At 42.9% G+C, this 18136-nt stretch overlaps 1 protein-coding gene across 1 annotated transcript in view; it reads left to right on the forward strand.

The window, feature by feature from the left end:
• Positions 1-18136, forward strand: part of CDC40 (cell division cycle 40) — a 1027131-nt gene that overhangs the window by 235722 nt on the left and 773273 nt on the right. The window contains exon 3 of the mRNA XM_069607756.1: positions 9159-9288. Within this exon, the coding sequence (XP_069463857.1) occupies positions 9159-9288 (130 nt within the window). The remainder of the gene's footprint in view (positions 1-9158; positions 9289-18136) is intronic.

Here is an 18136-nt window from a genome sequence, read left to right on the forward strand (position 1 = left end):
CTCAGTCATTGTTGCAAGTTCTTCATACAATGTATTCTTAGGAGGAGCCAGCATTTTCCCATAATTAGTAAGCATTCACCAGTGCCATTTAACTGATAGTGGTAAGATTCCCAACTCATGGCAAACAATAGCATTTGGTGTGGACATTGCAAGACCCAGAACTTTTTTCAACATTTTCCCCTGGATAACATCCAAAATATCATCAATCTTGTATAAACAAAGATCCAATGCATATAACAGGATTGGTTCAATCTTTTGTAGATAGAAAGTAAGCATTGGAATCATTGAAAATTTCCCAAGGCGATAGTATACCAGTTTAAGCTGTGCAGTCAGCGGTTGGGCTTTTTTGGTTAAGACCAACTTCCAGCTCTCGAAAGAATAACTGCATGCCAGATGATAACCCAAATAACGCATGGATGGTGCCCTCGGAATCGCACAGCAATTAATAGACCATGTAAAGTTATTAATTTTTTGACGTCCTTCATTGAATGTAATAATAAAGGATTTCTCCGTATTAATCGTTCAATTGTGTTTACATGCAAAGGTATAGAAAAGGTTCAATTTAGACTGTAACCCATAGGGGGACCTATCAAAAAACAGTAGATCATCCGCAAAACTTAGCCAATTCAACGCAATAATACCAATTTTGCCGGAAAAATCACTGCCTCCTGCCATTGTTCGTCCAAATCCAATAGATAGAGGTTGAACAGCACTGCAGCAAGATTGCAGCCCTGTTTCAGTCCGATCTCAGTCGGAATGGCTTCGGTGAGTACACCAGCCTTGTTAAGTCGGATGCGATATGTTGTATGTTGGTGCAGGGCCGCTATGATTGAAACTAGCTGCAATGAGAAACCAAATTTAATCAATTTATTCCAAAGTAGCTCTCTGATTACTGAATCAAACGCAGCAGTAAGATCCAAGGCCGCCATGTAAACACAACCGGCCTTGTCTAATTTGGTTTGCTGGTACAAATGGGCAATAATAGTTGCGTTAAGCTGGCAGCCCATGAATCGTCGAAAGCCAGTTTGGAATCTAGATAATAGGTTAGACTGATTAATATATTAATTAATGGCTTGTAATAAGAGATTAGTAAAGATCTTTGCCAAGGCATCCATAAGAGCGATCGGCCTAAAATTCATTGGGTCAGTCATTGGCCCCTTTTTATAGATTGGAATAATTATCGCCGAGCACCAGGAGGCGGGAATATGCCCAAGATAATAGATAGCGTCAAATTTGGTTTTAAATAATGCCGTCCACATTTCCGGATTAAGCTTAATAAGGCACGGCGGAATGCCATCCGGTCCCGGTGCTCGCGAACCATTAGATTTTGTGATGGCCAACTGTATTTCCTCAATAGACCATGGACATCCCTGAAAAGTGGGACGGAATGACAATCTATCCTCTAATAGAAAATGACTTGGCATAGCGAATTTTATCTCTAATATGATTTACCCAGGAAACAGCAGGGATAGCTGATTCTTCAATCCTCTCGGCTGTGCCAAATAGGGTACGCGTAGTCGCCCATAGATTCCTAGCATTTTTAGAAATTAAAACAGCCATGAGATTCTGATTCTCAATATTGAACAGCCCATATTTCAGCCATTTTATTTGTAGTTTATAGCATTTATTAATCTCAGCCTTAGACTCTGCGAAATCACTGTCTACCTGTTTGCGGAAACATAATTTTCTAATTCGGTACAGTTTTTCTTTCCTTAGATCAACAATTTTTTGACTATATTGGTGTTGGTGCTTAATTGGTTTCCTGCACTCAGACGATGCCTTCAAGTTTGACATGTGCACCGCTATTCTGATAGAATTCTGGACCTCTTGCAACACACAAATAACACCTATACTCTCAACACTCACTTTAATCAACGGATCCTCTAGAATTGCGGAACTAAATGATTCACATCTTCTAGATGTCCACTTGATTGATAGCCCGGCCCGATCATGGGCAATTGCCCTTAAATTAGGCTCCACATCAAGACATAATGTTTCCAACTTCAATTTGGTTTTCAGGGCTAGATGATCCCCCTTTAAATAGATTAACAATCAAAATTGGATCAACAAGATGTAACCATCCTGTAGAGACAAAGAAATAGTCAATCATTGAAGTATAGAGACCTCGTGCCCATGTATGATAAGTACCTGCCTCGAACGGAATCAACTGAATGTCCCAAAGAATAAAGAACTCCACCCATCTTACGCCATTCGCATATGATTTCTTTCTAGAATCAGATTTACATTGATTGTCTACCATAAGATCATCTATACAAGTGGCATTAAAATCACCCCCTATAATTACATTAAAGCTTGCTTTGGTCCTGATGATCGCTTCAAAAAGGGAATTTAAGCGATCTGTTAGGGTTTCGAAGGAAGTCACCACCTGATTCCAGTACAAATTAATAACAATAAAATCTTGAAATCGGTATTCTTTGCTTGACATTTTCACAACCAGTAAAGCCTCATCAGCCCACAGCAAATGGGAGATCACTTTCAGCTTTTTATCAATTAGGATCGCCAGACCCCCAGCTGGACGTCCTAGTATCCCCCTTGATGCCGGCTGATAGTAGGCGTCAAACCCTTCCAGAACTACCTCACCCATAATCATAGTTTCTTGGACCAAGCAAAGCCCTGGACGAGAATCACAATCAAGTGCAGCGTTCCACGCCCTTAAATTAGAGCTCCCATACGAGTTCCATGACAGCAGGGACAAACCACGCTCGTCCTCCTATTTTTTGCCCATCACTGTTGACGGTTTAGGAGAAGTTGATGTCCCCATCCCCATCATCCCCGATAGTGAAGCAGCAAGATTCATAAATTGCTTCAATACCTCTTCACTAATCTGCGGTATCGATCCTTCCACAGTCATATTCTTTGGTTGCTCCGGGGTAGTTGCAATGTAAATTTCTGCGCATTCCTCAGAATTAAATAGACATGGGAATAGCCCAAGTAACTCTAGGTCCTCCCTTTGTGCCCAAATTAATCGTGCAATGATGTGAGAGTAATAACCACAAATCATCCTTGTAGGGTTATTGTGGGACAATCGCACCCATTCAATGTCATCACTTCTAATAGTTCGTAAAGCTGGAATCGCTTGAAAGACCTTCAGCATAGCTGATCGATTCAAACTTATTTTGGCAGAGGGTAACTGTTTAGTTTCCCAACCCAAGATAGATGGCATATCTACGGTTAGGAAAAGTACCTTATCAGACAATGCCTGTTCATAGGCATCAGGGAAGGATATATTCTCTTTCAACTCTCTTTCTGAAGGCAATCTGTCTCTGGCCCTGCGTTTATTGATGTTACCTGATGGAGAGTCACAACTACCATTGCCATCCTTTTCAATATTTGCTTTATGCACGACTTCTTTCACCTGTGCGTTTGCTAGCAGCTCCTGGTGTTGATCGTTTTTAGATAGTTTACCCTCCTGCTTTTTTACTCCACTTGGGAGTAACTCAGTGGGTTGAGTTGGTATTTTAATCGTCTCCCCTGATTTTTTCAGGGATTTCTTGGTGCCTGCTTCCTTAATTTTCTTCGATGCCTTTTTCATGTAAAGAGCAGGGAAGAAATTGAGGAGCTCAGTTTGCTTATGTTTAGGTAAAGACACCTCCTCTGTCTGATCAGGGGGATCTAGTCTATTAGGCATTATTTGTTTCCCCTTCCCATTACACTTCTCAGCCAGGCTCTGGTTATTTTCAATATTCAGTAGCGCCCTAGACTCGGAATTAAGTTGCAATAAATCTATCTTTTCCTCGTCTATGGATGTTTCTTTTATCTCAGCCTTAAAAGAGTCAAGAATAGAATTTGTCACATGTTGTTTGGTAGACATCTTTAGATTTTTTGCTTGTTTAATTTTACGTTTTGACGCTCTCAATAACAATCTCTTCTGCTTTCTTGAAAGTACCGGTTCATGGCATTGGTCTTCAGCCAAAGCAGCCTTCTCTACATCTAAGGCATGATGAGCATTCTGTTCATCATCTTCGAGATCAATTAGGTTGGTCAAAGCTGATGGACTATCCGGAGACTCTGCTCTCGCAGAGTTAGACCGCGGTCTTATAGAGTCATCCATTGTTTCCGTCGGACCATATTGGCCATTTACTGGTTGCTGAGTAGAACTTATCTTTTGAATCGTGGTAAGAATCTGTTTGATGGCCCCGGCATTAGCCGTTCCCAGCTCTAACAACTGATTCAGGGCAGGGTTAACAGCCTCATTACTCTTTCTTACATCAGAGGCCATAGCTTCAGCAAACGTGGGAAATGGTTGGAACCCTATTCTTGCATCAGGCGATGTTTGTGAGGCTTTAGTACATGCCGTCAGAGCGTTACCCGCTTTTGGTGCACTATTTAACTCAACTATGGTTTGTGACGCTTTTGAACTCATTTTAGGGACTTCCCCTTGTTTACTCTTAGTGAGGGCCGCCACCGCCTCACAGGTAAACAAGAGCCCCTCAATTCTGTTGATTTTAGCTGATAAGTCAATAATAATATCATGCGAATACATCAATTGCGCATGAGTATATTCATGTCCTTTATCAAGCAAATTGAGTATTCTGGATAGAATTGGGAACTCAACCCCAATATCTGATGACTCCATTAGGTTGCGTTCCGCTTCCACTTCTAGTTGAGATAAGCTCGTTTTGGGGTCATCATGGTGTAACGACCTTGCTATGTCTCCAACTAATACATTGGTGATTACATTTCTACCAGGAGAACTAGTTTCTTGATTAGGGGCCCCCTTTTCATTCTATAAGTTTGATGAAAAATCTTCGAAGCAGGCATGTACCAAGGCTTGCGTCCCAGGTACATAACCTGGATCCGTATGAACATGTACATCTTCCATGCAGTAATTGTGGGCTTTCACCGGGGTTGATGGGCCTCTTGAGAAGCGCATACGCTTATCCAAAAGTGCCTCAATAGCCGGGGCAATGATAGACACATCAGAGAATCTTGGTTTGGTTGGTTTTATCCCCATTGTGGCTAGCAAGATCTTTTTGGGTGGAAGCACCAGGCCCTCACACAACCCCTCATTCTCATCATCATGGTTCATTTCTGTTAACTTATAGGTAGCTGGTTGGAGGGGGGCATTAGGCGAGGGAATTGGAGGCGAAATGACCCCCTCCTTCATTGAGAGCATTATTTTTTTCCCCGACATCCTGGGGTACATGCTCGCCCACAATTCCCAACAATTCTTCACATACAGACGTTCCTACCTCATTTGAGCAATGTAATTCCTCATAATCTACAATGGGGAAATCAGACATATTCGAGTGGTTGCCCAATGTTTGATTTAGGTCATTGCTCTTCTCACCACGTATCTTCCTCCCACTACGCAGCCCATTCACCATTGTAGATGAATCTAAATGATGGTACACAGAACTCGCCTGCCCGCCACCTGCGAACAGTAAACAGTACTTTGAGTACTTTACAAGGGGGGCGAGCGCGCGCGAGTGTGCGGGCACGAGTCTTTAAATAGGAAGTTAAGCGGGCGTGAGTCACACACGGGGGCGGGACCCAGGGAGGAGACCTGAACGAGAGGAGGAGAGAAAGAAAAGCAGAAAGCGACTTTCAGTAGTGCAACAATTCCCAAAAACTCTTCGTTACGCAGCACCTCTGGCGCACGTTGCTCGCGTAACGCTAGACGCTACACACGTAACGCTAGACGCTACACACTATCACAATAGGCAGTCCAGCTCATTAGAGCATAACAGTCACCTTGGTTGAGTAGGGCTAAAGCAGGAAGCCAGGCAACCGTGGGGTTGCAGATAAAGACGTCCTCCAGGCGTTGGATCTGCAGCCACACTCCTTCCAGCAGCACCAAAGGAAATTTCACACTTGAATGGAAGCGGGAGCAGGGCCAGCACGGCAAGACAGTAAACAGTACTTTGAGTACTTTACACGGTGCCCCTTTTCAATGGGGACTTTAGGCTGGTAGCAAAACAGAGCTGCTTTTTCACTCTATTTCTTTTGCATATGTAAGAACACACTGGCAAGCTCCCTCAGTGTGGCCCCTTGTTCCATCCTGCCCAGTATGTGCTCGGCAAGATGGTGCAGCCATCTTTTTGTTGCTGCAAAACGCAATTTCGGTGCCATGGTGCTTACTGGAGCCAGCACAGCCATTTTGCTGGTGACTGTAGATGCGCAGCTTGGTGATGTGGGGGGGGAAGAACAGCTGAGTTGGGTCAATATAATCCCACAGCACCTTTTCAATATTTGAACCATGTAAGATGCTCGCAGACCTACTTGGTTGGGCTAGCGCTAAACACAAATTCAGATAAATATGCATTGTAGAGTATGCTCGAGTATTACTTCAATAAGCTGAAATCAGTCTCAACTGCTCCTAGGATGGAAACTGTTTATCCCAACCCTGTGGGAACAGCAACTAACTATTATAAGAAGTTAGGTGACAGACTCAAGTGCCTCCAACAATTATTAGAAAAGCAAAGTGAATACATTCTGGTAACATTAACAGGACTGCTGCCAAGGTAGGCTATATACCGTTGCAAAGCAATTTGGCAACATTCCCATTAAAAACTAGCCAAACCACATCGAGCTCTACTTAATCTGTGTCCTCCTTGGATGCAGATACTCCAAAAAGTAATTGCTGCGACTCAATAGTGACTTTTAGAAGCTGGAGGATGATACCACCTAGGCACTAGACAACAGTAAAAAAAGTATATATATATTTAAAAGTAGAATCTGGACGAATGAGAAGGGGCAAGAAGATGGAAAACATGAACATATGTGCAAATGAACAACCTACCCTCATGTCAAGAAGTAGTAGATTGGGGAACGGGGGGGTTGCACAAGGAGGGCTTTGTAAAGAAGGCAAAATGGCCACAAAGGATCTCTGAGAAAAAACACTTTATGGCTGTTTGCATCAAGAACATTAGGAGGCACTAACCACTTGAGATATGGTTTTGAGAGGACCCTGCCTTCAACATGTAGTGGGGAAATAAAGAGCTCTGGTTCTTTTAAATTGACTCATTTGTGAAACACAGTATTAATATGGAACTTTAACTGAAAACATTCTTGACATGATACTATAACCTATGCCTAACTATGTATCAACCTATAACCAGACTGTGAAGTATCCACTGGTCACTGGGGACCTGCTTGTCCTCTTATCCCTCCTCTTCAGTATAATTGTACTCTTTCCATTCCAACTCTTTGTGTAATATCCCACTTGAGGGGGCAGGGTTTTCACCTGTCCTGATTTTCAGACTTGATATGCAAGGATTTCCATTGGAATCGCTTTACTGACTTGCACATTGCAATGTACGTGTGTTAATGATATTGTGACTTTTGCCCTTTATACCTTTATTCCCTGGTCAGTGATTGACAGGCCACCTTCCTTATATTACGTACTCATCTTTTCTTTAAAAAAGATTCCACTGCTACAGAGATGACTAAATCTATTTTTCTTACTTTTGGCAACTTCATTCCTCTGTCTTGTGCTATGAGTCTTCTCACTCTTTAAGTGCTCCTTGCTGTGCATTCTGGGAGATTTTGCGTTAGTGTGATACACAACCCGTGTTTAATTCTTTATAAAGCATGCTTGCGTGAAATTCATAAAATAATTACACCTACTAATGTGGTATGCGACTCATTCCTTGTTTCCATGTCCCACCATCGCCTCAGTTTATGACTGTCTCTGCTTACTGCACCGACTTGTAACCTACTGTAATCGATCTAACTGTTTTATTCATTGTACCGGGCTGCTATCTTGTAACCCTTAAGCAAGCCTGCATACATATTCTTCTCAGCGCCTCTATGCCCATGGGTTGCAGCGCTCTATACAAATACTAAAATAAAATAAAGAGAGTCTTTGTTCTTGTATGGAGATCCTGCTCCAGAGCTGCTGAAAACATGCCTGAGCATTATGAGTAGGTCCTCTGTCCAGGGCTTGCAGCAGACTCAAGCCTTACTCTGGGTGGTCCAATTTGCTGCTTCTTAGAGTAGAGGCTGTAGGGCTTTTCAGCCGACAAGGACATTGTTCATGATTTGGAGATTTTCTGAGGGCAAAGAGACTCGAACTCTGGGATAAGATGCCTTTAAAATCCTGCAGATTAAAGTAAAAGGCCATAGGAGTTTGAGAATGGCAACAAATATAAACATTTTGCAAATCCTGTTCCATGTCAATGTGTGCATGATGGCACAGTGGAGAAGCTTAGCATTATCCTCATGCACATAATACACGGCCTGCATCACCATTGCCATCCCCACACACGTTACCATTTTCACGTTACCTGGCACTGATTTTAGTGTAAGGTTTCTGCTTTCCTACTTGCCAACATGACCTTTTCCATTCAGGGAAATGTGAGTCCGGTCTTGGTTCTTACTTTGCTTTGAATTCTTTGGGAAATGCAGGACTGCAAGACCCACTATGAATCCAAAAGGCAAGACCCAGAATTCAAAGTAGGAGAAACTAGACTAACATCACCCTAATATACATGAACTCTGTCTGTGCTGGAAAGAAAGAACCAGGAAACTGGCCTTCTCCGACTATGCCCCAAGCCTCTGGAACCTACTCCCTGTCAACATCATGCACCCCCTCGCTTCTACAGTTGAGGCAGGGGCTCACAAGGAATGACTCCTCCCCAACACTCAGGTCCTTCACTCCCCACCCTACCTGAGACTGGGCAATCTGCTCCTGCTCCCCACTATTTCCTCCCCTTGCTGCCAAATTGCCCCCCTGCCAGCTCCCCTGTTTCTCTGCTTCCCTCACTGTGTTCTTCTCCCTATTAATGAGCGCCATTGCATACCAAATCTAGGTCTGCGCTCATTAAATACCCTTATAATAATAGGCCATGTTGGCTTGTCTGCAATATATGCCGACTTGTATGTAATGTAATTTATTTTAACTGTACTTTTTCTTGTTTTCCTGATTGGTGTATTGCATGCGGGCGGACTGACCTAACTTTAAGCTTACTTCACATTGTAACCTTATGGAAGTCACTTCAGAGCTTAGTTAATCTTATAGCCATGATATAATGCACACAACATCTGCAGCCTACTAGTTAACAGGAGGAGTTATATACCACTGTACCTCCCTTTTTAAAAAAAAAAAATAATAAATAAAAAAAATTCGAACATTTCTAGATTTGGAAACTGTTGCTCTGAAAAACGTTATTTTAAAATTGTTTTATTTTTTCCAGTTTGGACCAGTTAACCCATTCACTACTCAGCAGATGTCTGCTCCTAGAAACATGCTCTCTGGATTTGCAGAGCCAACACACATTAACGACTTCATGTTTGAACAGCAGAGAAGAACCTTTTCAACATATGGTAAAACCAGCAAAAGCAGTTAATGTGCTCTAACTGCTCATCTTTATTAATGCGTTATCCTGGTGTGGTAATTTTCTCCGTCTGCTTTCTGCTGCCAATGTGCACAGGATCTCCTTAGACTAGCTTTAAGGCAGCAGCAGTAGTAGTAAGGTTACATGTAAAATTGTGCTGGATACATGAAGTAAAAAAAAGGTGTAACTTGCCATTTCTGCTTTGGCTTTGAGTCTAAACAGTGTCGTCCCAATGTTAATACCTTAAAGGATTTATAACGGAAATCCTCTTCTTGAATCTTGATTGGTAAGTCTCAGTAGCCCTTTGAAATCGCTGCCAATGCAGGAGTAGTTTCTGTGACGGTTGAGGAAGCAATTATTCTGTGTCCTTGAATGATCACACATCAGTTGCCTGTTTATAAAAAAACCTTCCCCCATAGCCAAACCACAAGAACTGAAGCACGTGGTAATCAGTCTTGCATGCCCCTGAGATTCGAAAAGCTCCCTTCCAAAGTAAGAATAGAGTGACTGCCATCGTAGAGTAATCTTTCACTAATGGAACTGATGAGCTCCAGTCCATCTGACCTGCCTTTTAACTATAGATTGTTTTTGTTTCCAAGTCTTGCTCATTGTGGTGAAATTATGTGTTTGTTCATACTTCTCAGTTTCCGGTCATTCCTTGTGTGACTTACTCAAATCAGCTATACTGTGAGTGAGCTTCTGAAAGTCCTTTCTGTTCAATCACTTGTAGAGGCAGTCTTCATTTGGTATGTAAGCAAAGCTGCTTGCAATCGTATCGCTGAGATTAAACCATGGATCACACTTTTCACTGTCTTGCATGCTTGCGGTTCCAACACCCTTTTTGGGCAGTTTTTTTTCTTTTTGCAAAAAGTGTCCCAGATGAAATTTTGAAAAGTATTTTATTTGACAACTTCATATGACAGCTGGGACGAAATTAATTTGAGTGGGTAACACATTTGTATTTTGTTGTAAACAATGGGTATTTTTCTTTGCTCGAATATAGGTTTTCTTTGGAGCTGTACATTCACATCAATGAATGTCCTTTTACCTCATAACCTCATAACCTTGTGAGGTTGAATGTTGTAACTGTACATTGGTGAATGGTGCCTGTGTTTTTCACTTTTTTCCCCACCTTCACCAACCCTTTACTGATTTCTCGTGAAATGCCCCATCTAGGACACACATCCCATCTGTGCCTGATGCCCTAAATCTGTGTGTTTGGGGGCACCAGAAACCCCAGTTTCCCTGTGCAAGTTTTCTCCCACAGGTGGCTCTGGGCTTCTCGGCTTGGTGGCAGCCTCTGTCAATTTTAGTAGTGAAGAGGAGGTGCCAAGACCCCGATTGTGCTCTTTTTCACCTCTTTCATCCTATTAGGCTCTCATGGACGTTCTGGGGCCCTCTGTTGCTCTCCACAGCTCTCTGCTACCCTCTGGCATCTCAGCAAAAGCAATTCAAGCAGCAGGCAAGGAGGCAGAGTCCGGTTCAATAAGGTTTTATTTCATTCCAGGCCGAGACAGAGCACAAACGGCATTGTTGTCAAGTACACAAACTCCTCCACCTAGCTAAAACGGAGCTCCCTTTGTATATCTTGTCAGAGAGAGAGGATTCAACCCCCCACCTTTTCTAAACATGTCCAGGCAAACTCTTCATTGAGCATTCACGCACCGGGCAGTTATTGCTTATCTTGTTTAAACCTTCAACATGAAATACATTCTGGCACACATCCTAGGCTTTTTCCCGCTGGCGCTGCCCCAAATATGGTCATGCAGCTGGTTTCCTTGGCTAAACTTCCAGACACATCACAATTAACTGTCTGATTTCAGAGCGTTTATCTGGTTTCTGAAAGCACAGTGTCCTTGAATGTTTCAACTTCAGAACGGACTCATGCTACCCCGCTCTGCAGCATGCCTTCATTTATGTATCTTTTTCTTCCATTTAGCAGCATTTTCAGTTGGGCATTGTCAGTAAAATGCCGGCGGACCCTATTTGGATACCTTTCATCCTTGCCCTCACTCAGGTTTCGACTGCCCCAGGAGGCACTAAGGAGGCAGTGCGCAGCGCGCAAAGCACCATCTTGAAGTAATTTAAACCTTCTTAGTCACTCTGCTTTTCTCGACTTGCAAACTGTATTTGTATGCAGGAATAAAAGCTCAGCCTCCTAAAGACTGAAGCAACTTAATCCTAAATACTCTTATTTGATTTAGCATAACGGGAAGCACTGACTTAAGGTAACCACGTGAAGTTAAATGCACACCAGCATTTTATTTTGAAAACTCAGACTGCAATTGTTGCAATTGAATAGACTGAGCAGTTGATGTTTACTGTAGCGGCATTCTGAGTCCTTGAACTCACCTTTGTACCTGTTGTGCACTTCTGGCATCCCTTGCCGCCGCAGGTACGCAAGCTCGCACAGTCTGGAACTACAGTTCCCAGAGTGCTCTCACGTCCACTTATAGAAACGTCAGGCGCTTCAGCGCCGGCGCTTCTGCAATGAAGCCGGTCTACGCCGGTCCACAGCGTCCAACGGCCCACGGCTAGAAACGCTGCCGGATTCCAAATACAGGCTTGCAGCTAAAAGCCAGGTATGGGTTACCCACATCTTAATGAGTTAATATCCCGAACTACCATCTTACAACAGCAAGGGTTAGTCCAAAATTTTCTCAGACACAGACATGAGCCACTCGACCCAACCGCAACACAGACAAGAAGTATAACAACTAAAGCTGTCACTATCAACAAAACAGACCAGGAGACAGGAGCTGACAATGTCCACCCTAAAATTGCACTACTAAACACCAGGTCTATGCCCAAACATGCTCATGAAATCCACGATTATATCATTGATGAGAAATTAGACATTTTATGCCTAACAGAAACATGGCTACAAGAGCCAGTTGGACCTACTATAGACACTGCAGTACCAACAAACTATATCATCTACCTAAAAAATAGAGAAACTGGAAAGGGTGGAGGTGCGGCGATCATCGCACAAAACTCAAACTCTTTGCCACCCCTATTCAGTGCTCAGGTTGCGAGGTTATTCACCTCAAACTGTCTCCTACTCCAAATAACTGCATTAACATAATCACTATATATAGACCCCCATCTTTAATATCAGAATTTAATGACGAGATTGTGAACTTACTAAACAACCTTAAATCTACCAACACAGAGATCATATTGTTAGGTGACATAAACAGATGGAGGGGTAATCAACAGGATCAACAAGCCATAATCCTTGAAGAGGATTTTGAGAACAGCGACTTCTCTATCATTAACAATGGCCCTAAGGCAACCACAGGGAACCAGCTTGATTGGATTGTCACAAATAGCAATAAAGTTACCATGCTTGGCTCTTACCCTTGCATATGGTCAGACCATTTCAAAATTGAAATCACACTATCGTTGAACTTTAAAAAGGAAAAACCAGCTAACCTACCAAAACCAGTTCTTGCTAGGAATCTGAAAAAAATCACGAGCAGTATGCTTTCAGAGGAAATACAGAGAATCATGACCACCACTAACAACGAAGACCATAGTGAACAAATAATATCAACTTACAACCAAGGCATGATAAAACTATTAGACCTCCATGCCCCTCTAAAAGAAAAGTCAGGCCCAATTCCAATCACCAAAAATGGTTCACCGCTGAAGCGATTAAGCTTAAAAAGGATAAAAGGAACCTTGAAAGGAAATGGCTAAAAGATCCCACCGAAATTAATAAAACAAATTGGAAGACGGCAGACCACACATACAAATCTAAGCTCATAGATTTGAAGAAAAACTACTATAACGACATCATTAGCACTGCGGCAAACTCCACCGGAAAGCTTTTACAGATCCTCAAATCCATAGACAAACCCATAACACTCACCCCACCCTTCCAACCAACTGAAATAGATTGCGAGAATGTTCAGACTGCATTCCAAAACAAAATTGCTAAAGCCAGAGAAACCATCATTAACTGCCTGACTACAAACACTTCTTTTAAAACCCACCTTAAAGAAAACAAAAACGAGACAGAAATCCCAAAATTTCAATTCAGGTCCATCACATTTGATGTAATGAAGAAAACACTCTCTTCTATGAGGTGCACTTCATGTTCGGAAAATGTCTTACCACCTAAATTTATTCTAGAAAACCCTGACATCTTTGCCCCTTTCTTCACAAGAATGGTAAATGCATCATTCAGGGATCGAACTGTACCTAACATCATTAAAACGGTCACGGTCACTCCTTTACCAAAAAAACCTGACCTAAACCAACAGGACCCAGCCAATCTCAGACCTATCACGAACTGCAACTTTCTATTAAAGAGTATGGATAAAATAGCTACTGAACAACTCCAAAGCTATGTAGATGAAAACAACTTACTACACCAACAGCAGTCCGGATTTAGATCCAGCCATAGTACCGAGTCCGCGCTATTAGACCTCCAGACTGAAATGCTGTCTATCTTGGACAAAGGCAAATCAGGACTATTAATATTATTGGACCTCTTGGCAGCATTTGATCTGCTAGATCACACAAAGCTCCGAGAGGCCCTTGAAAAGTCAGGCAATTGTTCATCAGGGGAAATTGAATGGATTGCTTCATTCTTGCAAAACGGGCAATCCAGGATTGTCTGGGGAGACAAAGCATCAAATACTAAACTGGTTGACTGCGGTGTCCCTCAAGGGGCCAGTTTTTCCCCTTTGCTCTTTAATCTCTACATGTGCTGCCTTTGCACCATGTTATCTCAGATGGGTATTTTCTTTACCAATTTTGCCGATGATACCCAACTGGTGTTTGAACTCAGTGGGGACTACAAATTGGACGACGACAGAGACTCATCCCTATACAACACCATTGAGTGTTGGATGAAAGAAAACTGGATGTGCTTAAACGGCTCCAAAACCGAGCTTATGATATTCGGCTCTACACAGGCCAGAAAGAAATTGAGTCCATTTTACTCCTCGTTCTCTATCAAGAACATCCAAATTCCTATATCAGTAAAAGTGAAGACCCTAGGAATGTATCTTCAAGCTTCACTAGCTGCTGAAGCTCACACAGCCTACCTTAAGAAAAACTGTCAGTACCACCAAATTCTCCTCAAAAAAATCAGACCATTACTAGATCAAAAAAACAGCACGATCATCGCTAGAGCAACTATACTGTCTAGACTGGATTATGGTAACTCCCTTCTTTTAGGAGCCAACAGCAAATGTTTGAAAAGATGCCAAACAATCCAAAACAATGCCGTCAGAACGATCACAGGAAGAACTTGGAGAGAACACATCACCGGAGAAAGGAAGGCTCTCCATTGGTTGGCTATGAAGGAGAGACTCTGCTTCAAGTCTCTCACCATGGTTCATCGTTGTTTATATGGCAACGCTTCGGTCTACCTCAAAAAACAATTCAAGTGGTACGAGCCACCCAGACAGCTTAGCTCTTCTAACACAGGTAAACTGCAAACCACCAAAACGCAAAAGCAGCACGGCCTTGGCAAGGCCGTCCCGACCCCGAGTATTGAAAAATGGAATGAACTTCCCACTTCACTGAAACTCAAACCCAACTACCTCCTCTTCAGGAAAAAACTGAACACACTACTTTTTAAATGAATCCTGGAAGCATTCCTTACTGAATTATAATGTAACACTGACCTTCACACATCTTGTCCCGTCTTAAATCTCTGTTGTCATGCCCGCAGGCTTTTAGCGCTATATAAATAAATAAATAAATAAATAAAAAGGTATTGTCAGTTATATGAATGGCAGAGTTCTTTTCTGTCTAGTTATAGAAAAAACCCTAAATCATATTCCTACTCAATTTTTATGATATGCATTCTGTACCTTGCCTACTTACTAAACCATGATGAATGCATTTTCAACTTTATAAATATGACACCCTTTAGAATACAAATGTCTTTTACCCCTAATGAATACTATTTTCACATATTTACAGTACTAATTCATTCCATACAAATGTCTCTGCCTATCTTTAAGTGGGGGTCGGGGGCTGCCCCTACTGCATTCAGTTGTTGGTACCTTATCTTCATTTCAGCACCTCCATTACAGTAGGGTTGTCTGTATCTGGAATCCATGTGTAAATCCAGTACTGAGTCCAATAACTAGATGTTTCATACCAGTGTGCTACATTGGTATTACTGCATATGGTCATGGCTACTGCCTGCCTCTGGAAGCAAGGCCTACGGTTTCCAGATGCGCATATGTCTTGCCAGTGAATGGTCCCCAGGTTTCTATTTAAAGAGGAACAGGGTTGGGGTGGTGCATGGGGGTCAGGATCTTTAACCTGGATATCCTGGGGATGAAGCCTTACTGTCCCTGTACTCCTGAAATAGACCTATTCAAGCATTGCGCTGACCAGTATTTGCAGTTGCTGAATTTGAAGTGACAGGCGGGAACTGATGAACAGGACACCTTACTTTTTCCTTACTGCGCACAGCAGAGGTGCAAGCCCTCAAGACTCATGCTCTAAGAAAAGCCATGCTGTATCAATGGAAGTCTGAGATGCAACCCTCTCACCTTGCGATGACCTGAGTGTTGGTTAGTGGTCTGAAATGGCAAAAGATACTAAACTGCCAAGTTCCCAGTACTCAACACTTTCCCGTCCATGCGTGCAAACATCTCAAGAGGGGAGCAGGTGAGTGCCTAGGTGTGTATGGGGGATGTTGGCGTGCAATTGCACCCAAGATTTATTTAATTGCTGTCATTTAGCACCGTTTTAAATATCTGTCTTGCATCATTCCCCTTGTTTGGCTTATCACTCACCCCCTCTTTCAGTATGTATGAAACACTTCTTTCAGACCGCCAATGTTCCTGGATAAATTCGCCGGTGGAGTTGCTCGAAAAGTTGCTGTATGTGGCAGCCCTGAGCAGTCCTGAGCGCTAAGTCTTTCCTTGCTGTCATTTTGCTGCCATCTGAGCGAGGAAGAGGAGGAGCCCTTCCATAAAAATTCCACTACAGCGTGCAGCACCGCAGAGTTGCTTGAAGAGTTGCAGTCTGTGGCGTGAGTGGCTAGAACACTTTAAGGATTGACTTCTGCTACGCGATTCTTCAGAAGCGAGGTGAGGGTTTTAAACAAGGTTTAAAAAAAAACACTCTTATGTGCTTCACCGTTGAACCATTGAAGGTGGAAACCCACGTTCGATAACTCATATCGAACTTGCAGCAAGGTGGTGTGTGCTATTGGGACTAACGTGCAGTCTTGTTGGCGCAGCAAATGACAGGGAGCGACTTGGTTGGAAATCCTAACATAACTCTTCCGGCTGCTCGCGCTGGTAGATGGCGTTGTGATAAAAATCGGTTGCTGTCTTCTATTTGTTTGAGGAGTTCATTGGAGGAAAGTCAGTAACTACTTAGTAAAAGACACGTGACAGGAGTTCCCGTCTGACTCCTTTTGAATTTATTGACTGGCTCTCTCCCTTCAAAAGTAGTCTGAGGGTTGGTAATTGTTCTACGAGACTGGGGCTGACTTAGATAGTCTCCCAAACAGATTGGACTGGTCTCTTGTTTGCTGTTGTGACAATTCTGAGAGCAAAAAATCCAGGGAAGGCAGCATACGTAACCTGAGGCGTGGCATCTATAGAGATGCTCCAAAGGCAATTGAGGTGAATTTTGAGGAAGGTAGTGCCCAACTTCCTGATGACACTTTAGGCTTGCCTGGGAATCTGCTATCGTTACCAGCTAATTCTATTACCATGATGCCTACTACTTATCTTCCTATTTCCTCTGGTGCATGTCAGTTATTTGTGAATTGCAAAGAATATACCTTATCCTTTTCATCAATAAAGATGGAAATAAATGACTGCCTTCCTCAAGGCCAGGATGGGAATCTGACCGTTGATGGAGTCTTGGAAGGGGTAAGGATAAAAAATCCAGGAAAGGGCTACCTTATTTGGTCCCGTCTTAACCACATCGACTTTGCGGAAACTGCAGGAACATGTGCCCGTTCACCTGGATTTGAGTGATCATCCTGAAAATATCCCCTTCTGTATTAACGATGGCCTGTTGATGAGTCCCATTCTCCCTCCTAATAATATGATGGAGGAGAGATCTGTTGAAATGTTGATAAGGGATGCTCCTCAGGCGGTTGACTCCCTAGAAAAAAGTGATGCTCCTTGTGTGCCTCCTGACTCATAAAACCCTTCCCAACGAGTGCTTGTTGCACTAAACTATGTTTTAACCTCTATGGTGAAGGTCTTTAAACATATAAAGTGAGAGGTCCAAGTTCAATCTGGAACCCTACTGGAATTTACAAACGAAGTGGGGGGCGTGGGGTGTGTGAATCCTCCCTTGTTGGATTGAAATCGGCTGTGAAAACAGTAGTGTTTGACAATCAAACAGCCATTAAGGTGGAAGCCTGTATTCAAATCTCAACTCTCACCACTGTACCAGGGTGAGGTGGGTCGGTTGAACCAGCAACTCTCTGCAACGAACAACACAATGGAGTGTTCCGCTAATCTGGTGAATTTATTGGCTTGGAGGATGGGAAATCCAACTGGATGAACTAGATGACGTCTCGATCGACAATGGAGGAATTCATTAGACTCGCTCATATTCCTCCTGAGCCGGTATCCCAAGATGTAGGTCTGAAGCCAGATACTGTTCCTCTGATGGCGCCAGCTGTATGTAAATCCTAGTCTGACCCTGTGAAAGTTAATATAACAGAGAATTTAAGGGATAAGAAAGAACAAACAATCTCTAATCTGGGGGGAGGGGGGTGAGGGGAGGGGAGGGGTGGAGGGAGGGAGGGGGGGAGGTGGTAAGGGGGGGAGGGACGGGTGGGGAGGAGGGGGGAGGGGAGGGGAGGGGTGAATTGTTGATTACCTATTTCT

Source organism: Ambystoma mexicanum, chromosome 4q, assembly GCF_040938575.1.
Source record: "Ambystoma mexicanum isolate Mex_15411 chromosome 4q, UKY_AmexF1_1, whole genome shotgun sequence".
Classification (NCBI taxonomy): Eukaryota; Metazoa; Chordata; class Amphibia; order Caudata; family Ambystomatidae; genus Ambystoma; species Ambystoma mexicanum.